The sequence below is a fragment of the Gossypium hirsutum genome, chromosome D08 (assembly GCF_007990345.1).
Source record: "Gossypium hirsutum isolate 1008001.06 chromosome D08, Gossypium_hirsutum_v2.1, whole genome shotgun sequence".
Taxonomy (NCBI): domain Eukaryota; kingdom Viridiplantae; phylum Streptophyta; class Magnoliopsida; order Malvales; family Malvaceae; genus Gossypium; species Gossypium hirsutum.
In genome coordinates this window covers 53,188,653-53,202,386 of record NC_053444.1, presented here as the reverse complement: position 1 = coordinate 53,202,386, position 13,734 = coordinate 53,188,653, and the positions used below count along the sequence as shown (strand labels likewise).

Here is a 13,734-nt window from a genome sequence, read left to right as displayed (position 1 = left end):
GCACCTATCAATTAATAGTATAGCTACCGTGAGCAAAGATATCGTTCTCACGAAAACTAAAAGTACTAGTAATTACCGTCTTTCTATTATTTAATCGAATAATTTGAGGTATTGATTAAAAATTAAAATTAACTAAATTAATTAACTAACAAATATGAAAAAGAACAAATCACGAAATTAATTGATTAACAACCAAAAAGCGAAACAATACCCAAGAAATAATTCACCTAGATTTTATTTGTCATTATCAATCTAAATTACGCAATTTCTTTACTTAGCACCTTGATCCGTAGAAATCTCTAAAGTGTGCAAGTATCTTTTTCAAGCATAAGAGCAACTGACTCTAGGTTGATTAATTGAAATTTCATCCTAATTAAAACCCTTATTATTGCATTAGCTCATGCTATGAATTCCCCTATTAGATTTGACTCTAACCCGGTAGATTTATGTCGTCCTATTTCTAGGATTGCATGCAACTCTACTGAATTACGCAAGATCTACTCTTAAACAGGGTCTATTCAACCTCCGATTTAAACACATCAAATATGGATCAATAATTTAGAAATCTTAAACCAAAAATAAAACACACATAGTTGAGAACAAAAAACTAAATATTTATTGCGTAAAATAAAAATCAAACGATAGAATCCATCATAAGGTTCATCTCCCCTAGGTATTTAGAAAATTAGTTCTTGCTTGAAAATAAAAGCATCCAAGATACAGTATAACTGAAAGAAATAAAGAAACACGTGATAACTTTCTAAGAAATCAAATGAGAATCTTAATGGTGTTTTTCGAGTTGTTTTCTTGAATATTCTTTGACGACTCACTCTTATCTTCTTATTTTTGTCATATATAAGTCTTAGAATGCCCGAAAAATTTAAAAATAATAATTTTTTAAAATTCAGTGTGAAATATCGTGAAATCAACACAGCCTACCACACGCCCGTGTGGATCAAACGGCCATGTGGAATGATCCAACCCATGTGGCTCCTGTAACTTGCTCCAACGCTTCAATTTTCAATCTTTTTGCTCCCAAGTGCTCTATTAAGCATTAAAACATACATTTAAAGGGTTATGAGTAAAAAATTCACAATTAATATCGAATAATAACCCAAAAACGCAATAAGAATGATGTTAAAATATGTTACTTTTAACACTTATCAAATATCCCCACACTTAAGCGTGTATTTGTCCTCAAGCAAAATTCTCAACCCATATTCAAGTTAATTTCTCTTAAGTTATTATTTTCACTGAAAATGTCTTAGGATAATTCTCACATTCAAGATGGAAAAAGCTTTCAGCTCTAATCATTCTATTATATTAACAATTTCAAAAAACTACTCATACTGTGAGCATAGTATGGTCTCGGTCAAGCAAGTATGTCCCCATTGTCTAACGGTTACTTAATTTTCAAGTCATATTTTTTTAATAAAAAAAATCCATTCATGCTAAAAAATATTAAGAATTAGCGATAAAAACTAAAATAATGCATCATATTTATCTCATTGGCGAAAATTTTAATATTCTTCTTCTATTTATTTTTCAATCTTAAAATTTAAAATTTAAAATTTTAAAATACCAAATTTTATTAAATAAATTATTGAAAACATTTCGTGCGAACCAATTTATTACTATAATATTTAAATAATTTTCAATTTAAAATAAACTTAAATATCTCCGTCTTTCCTGAGTCAGAACCTTTCAAGCATCATCAATATAAGTGAATAGAAATGATCTGCGACTCATCATGCTTGTAGTGTGGGCTATATCAGGAAATACTTTCATGGGAATTTGTTTGATGATCTATGGGCTCCTCCAGATATCACCGCTTTGGAAGGCGATTCACCTCGGCATATGAATCTTCCAATGGCAACAACTTGTTTCTTTTTCATGGATCGAATATGTTTGAACTACAATCCAAGATGGAGATCATGCTTCAAATTGAACTGAACAATAAAGATGACAAAACAGCTGCAGACAATAATTTTATACTAGTTTGGGTTAGGTAGGGAGAACCACCAATTCAGGAGCTTTAAAAACATCTTTTAGACTACATAACGAATACCTCAACTACTTACTAGAAGATTATTAACGTTAAAAAAGCATTAATATATACTAATGATGAGTCAAGGAACGTCGGAGCTCTACATCAGAAATCAGAATGGCACATCATACTCGTTTTGTCATATTTGAGAGATTTTTTTCTTCTTTTTTTCAACAAAATTTCGCTTCAAGTGTTAAGTGTTGACATCTGAAATTCCCTTTTTCTGTTAACCTAAAAAAAGGAGCAAGCAGGCTTACTAATATTGAAAAGAAGTATGATGCTAATGGCCATACCTGTATGGCAATGACAGAGGAGTTCGCCTTTTATTGCGTCTGAACTCCAAAACTTTCTCCATTTCATATAAACAGAAGATAGCTGGAATCTAGAATTCTGGTAATGTAGAACTAGGAGGCAATACTCGGCTAAGAATCTAAATTACGTTCTAACATTGATGGTTTTCTTCTGAAAATCACTACATTAGGAGGCACCACTTAGCATATGATCTCCTGAGTAAAACAGCAGCCATTTCTTTAGGATCAAAGATGATCAAACCTGCAATCTATAACCAAACAGATTCATCATGCATGTGATATTTGCGAGAACTAGTAAGGGGAAATGTTACTATTATCATTCACTTGACAACAAACCGAGAGAGACAATGTCCTAACAAGAAGGTTACAGTGTGACAGTGCGACAGGCTTAATGTGACCTATGATAGGGAGCGGCTAACCCAGTTATCAGAGGCATATAATTAATTTTGAAATATAAAACTAAAGAAATCTATGAGAATGTGTTCATGAGTATGCTCATTTTTTAAACTATTTCTTCTGGAGGGCAACAGTGTCATGCAACATGCCCCTTGTGAGTTAGATGCAGAAATAGATAGGGAGGTAATATAAATTGTTTCTAAGTCTTCTTTTACCCAAAATGCACAGAAAGAATATGCAACAGTAAATGTGTGCAAGTTGAGGGCCAAAGGAGTAGTTCAAACAAGGATTTACCCGGTTGAACAGGAGGAATTAGTTTTTGCTGTCCATCTAGGAATGCAATCTGCTTGTGCTTGATGTCAACATGAATTATCCTTACTAGTGAAGGTGAGAAGTAATAGGCCAATATGCACCTTTCTTTGCTATCCATCTAGAAATGCAATCTGCTTGTTCTTGTTCAGCGGATGTCAACATAATTTATCCTCACACGAGAAAGGTTAGAAATAATTGGCCAATATGCACCTTTCTCATTTCGGCATTCTTCTTCAAGTAGAGGGAAATTTCTTATATGAAGTACACCGAGAGTGATAGGCAAGCCCTTTTCTGGCAAGCACTGGAGGTTAGGGCAATTCCAAACATCTAATACTTCAAGAGAAATAAGGTCCAGGAGCCCCTCAGATATAGATTTCAGCTTAGGTAGTCTCTAGATTTGCAGGTGGACAAGATTTGGAGGAATCGTAAAGTCTTCTGGAAAGGAAACCATATCCCTATCAAAATCACCGACAATTAAGTCTTTAAGAGAAGTGAGCTTGTGCAGGTGCCACATTGCACAGCATAACTTGAGTTGCTGGCAACCCAATATAGTAAATGATAGCAGTTTTGGGGGAAAACCACCCTCTGGAAAAGTCTCTATACATGGACAACCAAACACTGTCAGATGTTGTAGAGTTGTGAGGTCATACATCCGATTGGGTAGGGACTTGAGATTCTCACATTCAAAGATTAACAGTGCCCTGAGGTTATAGATGGGCAACCCGCTTTCTGGGAAATACTCCAAGGAAGAGCATTGATTTACATGTAACTCTGTAAGATGTTCAAAGGTGGACAGGCAATGAGGTAAGGCTCTCAAATTTTTGCAGTTTCCAATTTGAATGAATTCAAGTGACCTACTGTTCGGCAGCAACCTCTCTGGAATATAATCCAACCAATCGCAATCCCAAATCTCAAGGCGCTTAAGAGCAGCTGGTAACTCACCAGATGGAAACAAAAGAGATGGACATCCCACAATCTCCAATTGTTTAAGATGACATCTGGTGATGCTGCTGCTACCATCGTGCACCACTCCTTTAGGTAGAGACTGTAATGAGGTACATTCCAAGATTACCAGATTCTTTAGAAGAGAAGGTAAACTTTCACTTGGAAAAGACAATAGTTTGGGACACCATTTAATATGTAAGTCGTTCAATGTTCTAAGCTTTTGCATCCCTTTTGGAAGCTTTACCAGGTTACTGCAATCTTCTATTTCAATATACTCTAGGCTGGAGGGCAGCTCTTCGTCTTCATCTATCAACTGCAACAGTTGAGGACACTTTATGACTGCTAAGCGCTTCAAACAAGAAAGGTTTTCAAATCCGGCACCTTCTTGCCACAGGGATCTCAGTTCACCACTATCTTCAACCTCAAGAACTTGAAGTGATACCAAGCAGGTAAAGTCTTGAGGTAAGCAAGAAAGATTGGAAATGTTCTCAATTTTCAACCTAGTGAGAGCAGTGAGGTCCTTGAGCCTTGTAAGAAACCGCTCATCACATTGTTCTAAATTCAACTCACGAAGAGATGGGAGACTCAGAGTTGGTGCTGTGAGCAATGGGCACTCAAAAATGGAAAGCTTTATGAGGGAAGTAAGTGTTAACATTAATGGGAGACAACATTAATGGCAAACAATACAAAGTGGTGCAAGTTTAGCACCCTAAAGTTGACTTTGAAAAAGTGGCATGGGATAATTTTTTTGGTCCTTGAGATAATGGGCTATTTATTGTTTGGTCCTTAAACCTCAACTATAAATAGGCCTTCTCATTTCTCATTTCAATTCATCCCAACCAATCTTTCTCTCTTAGTTTTCTCTCTTCTCCCATTTGAGAATTCTTAAGGAATTCTAATTGTTTGTAATACTTTGAAGATAGTAAAGTTATCATCTGGTGTTAGTGCCCGAGGACGTAGGTATAATTTAACGAACCTCGTTAAAACTCTTGTGTTCTTTCTTGTCCTATTTTTCTTTCAATATTTGAGGGTATAATAGTAGTATTTAATTGTGCTATTAAATTACTATAGAAGGGATATTCTGTCTAAGGAAAGACTTGGTATTTAAGAGATCCATGTGATCCACCTCTCTTTCTTGGGAATTGAACTTTGTGTGATTTTTAGTACAATAATTTACACGCTTCCGACCCTATTGGAACAACAAGTGGTATCAAGAGCCGAAGGTTAATCGTAGTATGCTCTGTGGTTGCAGTTTGAACTGATCTTCCACATCAGAAAAGATTTCCTTAGGTATATTGAAAGATTATGGAGAAAACGGTCGGTGTAGGAGCTTCAACATCGTCCATGTGGACAAGACCGACAATTGCAAATGCAAGATTAGCCGTGGAGATCTTTGATGGCACGGGCCATTTTGGTATGTGGCAAAGTGAGGTTCTAGATGCCCTTTTTCAGCAGGGTCTAGACATTGCCATTGATGAAGAGAAACCAGATGATGTACAGGAGAAAGATTGGAAGGCGATCAATCGGTTGGCATGTGGCACAATTCGATCATGCCTTTCTCGAGAGCAGAGGTATGCTTTTTCAAAGGAGACTTCTGTAAATAAGTTGTGGGTGGCACTTGAAGAAAAATTTTTGAAGAAAAACAGTCAAAATAAGCTCCACTTGAAGAAAAGACTGTTTCGCTTCACATACGTCCCAAGTACCACAATGAATGATCACATCACCAAATTTAATCAGTTAGTTACTGATTTGCTGAATATGGATGAGACATTCAAAGATGAAGATTTGGCTTTGATGCTGTTGGGGTCACTTCCTGAGGAGTTTGAGTTCCTAGAAACTACTCTACTTCATGGCAGGAGTGATGTATCTCTAAGCGAAGTCTGTGCGGCCTTATACAGTTATGAGTAGAGAAAGAAGGACAAACAGAAAAACTCAATCAGAGATACAGAAGCTTTAGTAGTCCGAGGCCGTTCATACACTCGGAAGAAAACTCAAAATGGGAGATCAAAGTCAAAGTCCAGACTCGGGAAAGATGAATGTGCTTTTTGTCATGAGAAAGGCCACTGGAAGAAAAATTGTCCAAAGCTGAAGAATAAGGGAAAAGCTGCTGTAGATGCTTGTGTTGCTAAGCATGATACTAGTGACTCTGAACTATCACTGGTTGCATCATCATCGTCGTTCCATTCAGATGAGTGGATATTGGATACGGGTTGTACCTAACATATGTCCCCTAACCGGGAGTGGTTCTCTGATTTAGTAGAACTAAATGGAGGAGTTGTTTATATGGGCAATGACAATGCCTGTAAAACTGTTGGGATAGGTTCAATCCAATTAAAGAATAAAGATGGATCAACCAGAGTTCTGACTGATGTTCGGTACGTGCCCAGTTTGAAGAAAAATCTCATCTCATTGGGAGCCTTGGAATCCAATGGTTCAGTTGTTACTATGAGAGATGGGGTTTTGAAAGTGACATCTGGCGCACTTGTGATATTGAAGGGCATCAGGAAAAATAACTTGTATTACTACCAAGGTAGTACAGTTATTGGAGCAGTCGCTGCAGCTTCCGGTAACAAAGACTTGGACTCAATGCAGTTGTGGCATATGAAGTTGGGACATGCCAGCGAAAAATCCTTGCAAATTCTGGCAAAGCAAGGATTGTTGAAAGGTGCAAAGGCTTGCAAATTAAAATTTTGTGAGCACTGTGTTCTGGGAAAGCAAAAGAGAGTGAAATTCGGTACTGCTATCCATAATATAAAAGGTATTTTGGAATATGTTCACTCAGATGTGTGGGGGCCTTCCAAGACACCTTCATTGGAAGGAAAACACTACTTTGTTACTTTTGTTGATGACTTTTCCAGAAGAGTTTGGGTGTATACCATGAGAACTAAGGATGAAGTGCTTAGAGTTTTTCTTAAATGGAAAACTATGATCGAAAACCAGACTGGCAAGAAAATCAAGCGGCTTAGGACGGACAATAGAGGGGAATATAAAAGTGATCCGTTCTTCGATGTGTGCCAAGAGTATGGTATTATTCGACACTTCACAGTTAGGGATACACCACAGCAGAATGGATTGGCAGAGCGTATGAATCGAACATTGCTTGAGAAAGTTCGATGTATGTTGTCCAATGCTGGGTTGGGCAAGCAATTTTGGGCTGAGGCTGTGACATACGCTGGCCATCTTATTAATCGTTTGCCATCATCTGCATTAGAAAGAAAAACTCCTATGGAGGTATGGTCTGGAAAACCGGCTACAGATTATGATTCCTTACATGTGTTTGGATCCACTGCATATTACCATGTGAAGGAGTCAAAGTTAGATCCGAGGGCAAAGAAAGCTCTCTTTATGGGAATCACTTCTGAAGTGAAGGGATTTCGTCTTTGGTGCTTAAGCACAAAGAAAATGATCTGTAGCAGAGATGTTACCTTTGATGAATCTGCCACATTGAAAAAGGTAGCAGATAAAGATATTCAGACGAGCAATACTCCACAGCAGGTGGAGTGTACTCCAAAACAGGTGGAGTTTGAGCAGATGGGGATTTGCCCAGTTAATAAGTCTAATTCTCCAGCCACAATGGAGGAATTAGAGGTTGAAGAGGTTCTGACCCAAGAACCACTAAGTACACCAGAACCAGTTGCAGTTGCAAGGCCACGGAGAGAAATTCGTAAACCTGCTCGATTTACTGATATGGTGGCCTACGCCCTTCCCGTTGTTGATGATATTCCTATCACTTATCAAGAAGCAATGCAAAGCTTAGAAAGTGATAAATGGAAAAGTGCCATGGATGAAGAAATGCAGTCTCTCCTGAAGAACAATACTTGGGAATTGGCGCAATTACCGAAAGGTAAAAGGGCAATCAGATGCAAGTGGGTATTCGTAAAGAAAGATGGATCTCCTAGCAAGAAGGATATTCGCTACAAGGCAAGATTGGTAGCTAAAGGCTACGCTCAGAAGGAGGGAATTGACTACAATGATGTATTTTCCCCTGTTGTGAAGCATTCCTCCATTAGAATTTTGTTGGCCTTGGTAGCACAGTTGAATTTGGAGCTAGCTCAACTTGATGTTAAGACGGCTTTCTTGCATGGTGAGTTAGAAAAGGAGATCTATATGACTCAGCCCGAAGGATACACAGATACTGGTGGTAGAAATTGGGTTTGTAAGCTGAACAAATCGCTATATGGATTGAAGCAATCCCCGAGGCAGTGGTACAAGCGATTTGATAGCTTTATGAGAAGGCAGAAGTACACAAGAAGCAAATATGACAATTTTGTATATTTGCAGAAGCTGCATGACGGATCTTTCATTTATCTACTCTTGTATGTTGATGATATGTTAATCGCTTCGAAGAGCCAAAATGAGATAGATAAGCTGAAGGCTCAGTTGAATCAAGAGTTCGAGATGAAAGATCTAGGTGAGGCCAAGAAGATTCTCGGCATGGAGATAAGTAGAGATAGACCGAGAGGCAAGCTCTGTTTAAATCAGAAGTAATATCTAAAAAAGGTATTACAATGTTTTGGTGTAAATGAAAACACAAAACATGTAAGTACCCCACTTGCTTCTCATTTGAAACTTAGTGCTCAATTATTTCCGAAGACTGAAGATGAAAGAGAATATATGGCGAAAGTCCCATATGCTAATACAGTTGGGAGTTTGATGTATGCGATGGTGTGTACGAGGCCTGACATTTCACAAACTGTTGGAGTTGTGAGCAGGTATATGCATGATCCTGGAAAAGGACATTGGCAAGCAGTGAAATAGATTCTACGGTATCTTCGAAAAACAGTAGATGTTGGTTTAATTTTTGAACAGGATGAAGCACTTGGTCAGTTAGTAGTTGGATATGTTGATTCCAACTTTGCTGGTGATTTAGATAAACGTCGTTCAACTACGGGGTATCTGTTTACTCTTGCGAAAGCCCCAGTGAGTTGGAAGTCTACCTTACAGTCTACAGTAGCTGTGTCTACTACAGAGGCAGAATATATGGCAGTTACAGAAGCTGTTAAGGAGGCTATTTGGCTTAATGGATTGTTGAAAGACTTAGGAGTTGTTCAAAGTCACATAAGTTTATATTGTGACAATCAGAGCGCTATTCATTTAGCGAAAAATCAAGTCTATCATTCAAGAACCAAGCATATCGACGTAAGATATCACTTTGTGCGGGAAGTCTTTGAAAAAGGAAAAATTCTACTTCAGAAGATTCCGACAGCAGATAATCCCGCAGATATGATGACCAAGGTGGTAACAACAATCAAGTTTAATCATTGTTTGAACTTGATTAACATCCTAAGAATTTGAGCACCTTCAGGTGTATGGCGCTCGAGAGTGCATTTGTAGGCACTACAAAAGATAGCTTTATCGAATTTGGGGAGTTGAAGGAAGTGTGTGAAGATGTGATTATCCTAATCAAATCTTCAAGGTGGAGATTGTTAACATTAATGGGAGACAACATTAATGGCAAACAATACAAAGTGGTGCAAGTTTAGCACCCTAAAGTTGACTTTGAAAAAGTGGCATGGGATAATTTTTTTTGGTCCTTGAGATAATGGGCTATTTATTGTTTGGTCCTTAAACCTCAACTATAAATAGGCCTTCTCATTTCTCATTTTAATTCATCCCAACCAATCTTTCTCTCTTAGTTTTCTCTCTTCTCCCATTTGAGAATTCTTAAGGAATTCTATTTGTTTGTAATACTTTGAAGATAGTAAAGTTATCATCTGGTGTTAGTGCCCGAGGACGTAGGTATAATTTACCGAACCTCGTTAAAACTCTTGTGTTCTTTCTTGTCCTATTTTTCTTTCAATATTTGAGGGTATAATAGTAGTATTTAATTGTGCGATTAAATTACTATAGAAGGGATATTCTGTCTAAGGAAAGACTTGGTATTTAAGAGATCCATGTGATCCACCTCTCTTTCCTGGGAATTGAACTTTGTGTGATTTTTTAGTACAATAATTTACACGCTTCCGACCCTATTGGAACAACAGTAAGCAGGTTGGGCAAATCGCCTACCAACTTTGGACAACTCTGCAACACAAGTTGATTAAGATAAGGGAATACTTTTTCTGCAGCTTCAAACTCCAAAGGTTGAAACCATTTCTCCCACTTCGACATTTCTCTAAATGTTAGAGTCTCTAGGGATGGAAAAAGCTTATCAGAATAAGGAGTAGCCCCGTAAAATTCAGAATCCACCAGACTTACTCCACACATTCTCTCAATGTGTAAGTCCTTTAGGAGAGGTAATCTCCCAAGTGAAGGTAATGATGTTATGTTTGAACAATCACAGATATTTAGATACACCATATTAACAAAAGAAGGATTCCCAATCCAAGATGGGAACTTTGATCCTTCATAAAAGAATATGCTGAGTTTCTTTAGATTTTGATAAGGTTCTAGCATGTCAAGAACTTCAAATTCATCTACTTCACTCCGAATATCATTCGAAGCACTACTCCATTTCATTATTAAATCGTCAAGTCCACGTTTCTCCTTTAAATTGGCAACCCTTACATCTCGAATCTCAGCCACATTTTGCAGGTCAAATAATGAAAGCTGCCATTGAAGATGAGACAGGCCTTTCAGCTCTGTTATCCTACGCCCATTGCCTTTTGCCACAATAAACTTTGACAGCTTCTTGAGATTGATCAACTTACCGATATGAAGTGGCATCTCTGTCATATTATCAGTACGTACAATATTTAGATAATGGAGGCTAATTAAATTCCCCATTCCTTGAGTCAATTTAGTAAGTTTCTTTCAATGACTCAAGTCTAATGTCTGTAAATTGCAGAGAGCACACAGTGACTCAGGTAAGTATCTAATTTTGGTGCGAGACAAATTCAGGTACCGTAAGTGACTGAGATCGCCAATACAATCTGGCAGCTCACTGATGCAATAACCAGTCAAAGATAGCATCCTTAAGAAACCAAGTTTTGCCAGCAGGTCTTGGAACACTTTATTAGTTAAATAGCATTCTACTGCCAGATCTGGCACAAAGACAGGTAAAGCTAGGAATGTTCTTAAGCATTTTGTTTTGTAGAAGGGTTCAAATTTTCTGAAGACGTCATACTTCTGACGAATGAATGAGGAGTGACGAACCCTCTCAGAAACATTGTACTGTCCATTGCTATTAACCTTGTCCTCCAACCTAAAGCAAACTTCCCCAGCAACATATTGAGCTAAATCGTTGATGAGGTCATGCATCATGTAACAAGATTTACTAACACTTGATTGTTGAAAAAAGGACCTTGATAATAAATCATGAAAATACTCAGAACCCAAGTCTTCCACTTTCTTCATTCCCTTTGGTTGATGGATAAATCCTTTAGCTATCCATAAATGAACTACTTCATCCTTTTGAAATTCATAGCCCTTGGGGAATAATGAACAGTAAGCAAAACATTGTTTCAAATGAGAAGGAAGATAATAGTAGCTCAACCTCAGGGCTGGTAGAATATCACAACTTATTTTTGGTAAATCCCATATCTTGCTATTCGGTATATCTTCCCATTCATGATAACCCATCTTGCAGCGCAATAGGCCTGCAAGGGTTTTCATGGCCAAAGGCAAGCCCTTACACCTTTTCACAATTGCCTCACCAACTACTTTTAAATTTGGATGATTATCAAAATTTGTACTCCCTAAAGCATGTTGTGCGAACAAAGACAAACAATGATCATACGACATTTCTTTCAAATGGTAAGCAGAAACAATTCCCATCATTGATGCAACTTGTTGATTACGGGTTGTAACGATGATTTTACTTTCTGGAGAACCTGCTTCAAAAGGACTGCGAAGAGCCATCCAGTCGTTATAGTTCTCGTTCCAAACATCATCTAGAACTATCAGAAATCTATTCTTAGACAGCATTTTCGTCACTTCAGTTTGCAGACCGTTCAAGTCATTCTTATCAGAAGCCGTTGAATTCAAGGATTCTAACAACGTTTTCATCACCCTAACAATATCAAATTCCTTAGAAACATAAACCCAAGCTCTTAATTTAAAGAAAGTCTTAACTCTATCATCATTATAAACGAGCTGAGCAAGAGTAGTTTTCCCCAAGCCCCCCATTCCAACTATGGGAATCACAGGAACCCCAACCTCACATGATTCTTCCTCCCCAAAAAGAAGTTTATTAATAATGAAGTCTTTCTCACTCTCCCTGCCAAACACAAGAGATTTATTTACCAAAGAAGTACTGGGAATCCTTTGCTGCCTCCTATTACGGCTACCCCCACTTCTCTCTATCAAATCAAGTTCATCTTTTTGTTTAGCGATCGTTTGCATTCTTGTGGTTATCTCCTTTATTTGAGCCGCCAATGAGTATTTAAAAGTAAATTGATCGAAAAAGGAATACATGTATTTTCGTATCTTGCCGATGATTGTTTGACTTTCTTCCTTAGATTTTTGACGCAGAGCCGCCGTGGAAAAATCATGAAGCACATCCTCGATATCGTAGGCCAAGTCTTTGAGGTCGTTAAGCCATATTTTAACGAAGCGATCAGTGAACTGCCTCTCCTCTGCATCTTCGAGCACGGCCTGGATCTTGAGGAGAATAGTTTGCCAATTATTGAAATGGTTATGGAGCTGTTCTTTACGAGCAAACTCCAGCAGCATAGGGGAGATATTGGGAATTATCCATATTTATGGAAAATCAAAGATATGGGTATCAAATAATGGAAAGTCAAAGATATGGGTATCAAATATTAAAAAGTCAAAGATATGGGTATCAAATATTGGAAAGTCAAAGGTATGGGTATCGAGATATTGGCATAATAAAATCTGAGATATTTGCAGTATATGGTCCCTAAATTGTAAAGTGACTTTTCAAGTTGATCCCTGAACCTCAACTATAAATAGGCATAACCATCTCTCATTCTGTATCTCAAACTTGCCATTCTCTACTTAAGGCATTGTTTTCTCTCTCTCTCTTTGTAAATTCTCACTTGTATTTTGGAGTGAAATATATTTGGTAGTGCCCGAGGACGTAGGCAAAATTTGCTGAACCTCGTTAAATTCTTGTGTTCTTTATTGTATTATTCTGCATGAATTGTGTGTGTGATTGTAGTGATTTATTGTGCTATTAAATTACGATTGAGGGATATTCTGGCTAGGAAAGACCTGGTACTTAAGCGATCCTTGCGATCCACCTCTCTTTCCTGGGAATTGAACTTAGTGTGATTTTTAGTACAATAATTTTACTCTTTTACACGCTTCCGCACAATAATTGGTATCAGAGCTAGATTCGTACTTGGGGAATACGATCGTTCACGGCACTGTTCACGTACTGTAGTTGGGATTGAGGAGAAAAAAATGGAAAAGTCATCGTCAAAGACTACTGTGACCAATGCGAAATTTGAAGTAGAGAAATTTGATGGTACCAATAATTTTGGTATGCGGCAATGTGAGATCCTGGATGTCTTATGTCAGCAAGAGCTGGATATAGCCCTTGAAGAAAAACCTGACAAGATGGATGACAAGGAGTGGGCCAAGATCAATAGACAGGCATGTGGAACAATTCGCCTATGTTTGGCCAAAGAGCAGAAGTACTCTGTCATGAGGGAGACATCAGCGAAGAAGTTGTGGGATACACTGGAAGAAAAATTTCTAACAAAAAGTCTTGAAAATAGGCTTTATATGAAAAAGAAACTTTATCGATTCACATATGCACCCGGTATGTCGATGAATGACCATGTGAACTCATTCAATAAAATTTTAGCAGACTTG

General features: G+C 37.7%; 2 protein-coding genes across 2 annotated transcripts; both read right to left on the bottom strand.

Annotated features, from left to right (window-relative positions):
* Positions 1-3,457: 3,457 nt before the first annotated feature.
* LOC107899892 (putative disease resistance protein At3g14460) lies at positions 3,458-10,686 on the bottom strand. Its single transcript, XM_041100046.1, has 2 exons — positions 10,021-10,686; positions 3,458-4,639 (listed from the first exon to the last, which is right to left on the bottom strand). The coding sequence occupies exons 1-2, from the start codon at positions 10,684-10,686 to the stop codon at positions 3,458-3,460; spliced, it is 1,848 nt and encodes a 615-aa protein (XP_040955980.1).
* Positions 10,687-10,764: 78 nt separating this feature from the next.
* Positions 10,765-12,624, bottom strand: LOC121220356 (putative disease resistance RPP13-like protein 1). Its single transcript, XM_041100045.1, has one exon. It carries the CDS (start codon positions 12,622-12,624, stop codon positions 10,765-10,767), a length of 1,860 nt encoding a protein of 619 aa, XP_040955979.1.
* Positions 12,625-13,734: the final 1,110 nt, after the last annotated feature.

What these genes read in the sequence shown, in the direction of transcription:
- LOC107899892 (XM_041100046.1), bottom strand. Translation starts at nt 10,686, where the DNA reads ATGACAGAGATGCCACTTCATATCGGTAAGTTGATCAATCTCAAGAAG. An exon ending in TGCAGAGTTGTCCAAAGTTG is followed by an intron (nt 4,640 to 10,020) that starts GTAGGCGATTTG and finishes TCCCTCATAAAG; the next exon opens with CTTTCCATTTTTGAGTGCCC.
- LOC121220356 (XM_041100045.1), bottom strand. Translation starts at nt 12,624, where the DNA reads ATGCTGCTGGAGTTTGCTCGTAAAGAACAGCTCCATAACCATTTCAAT.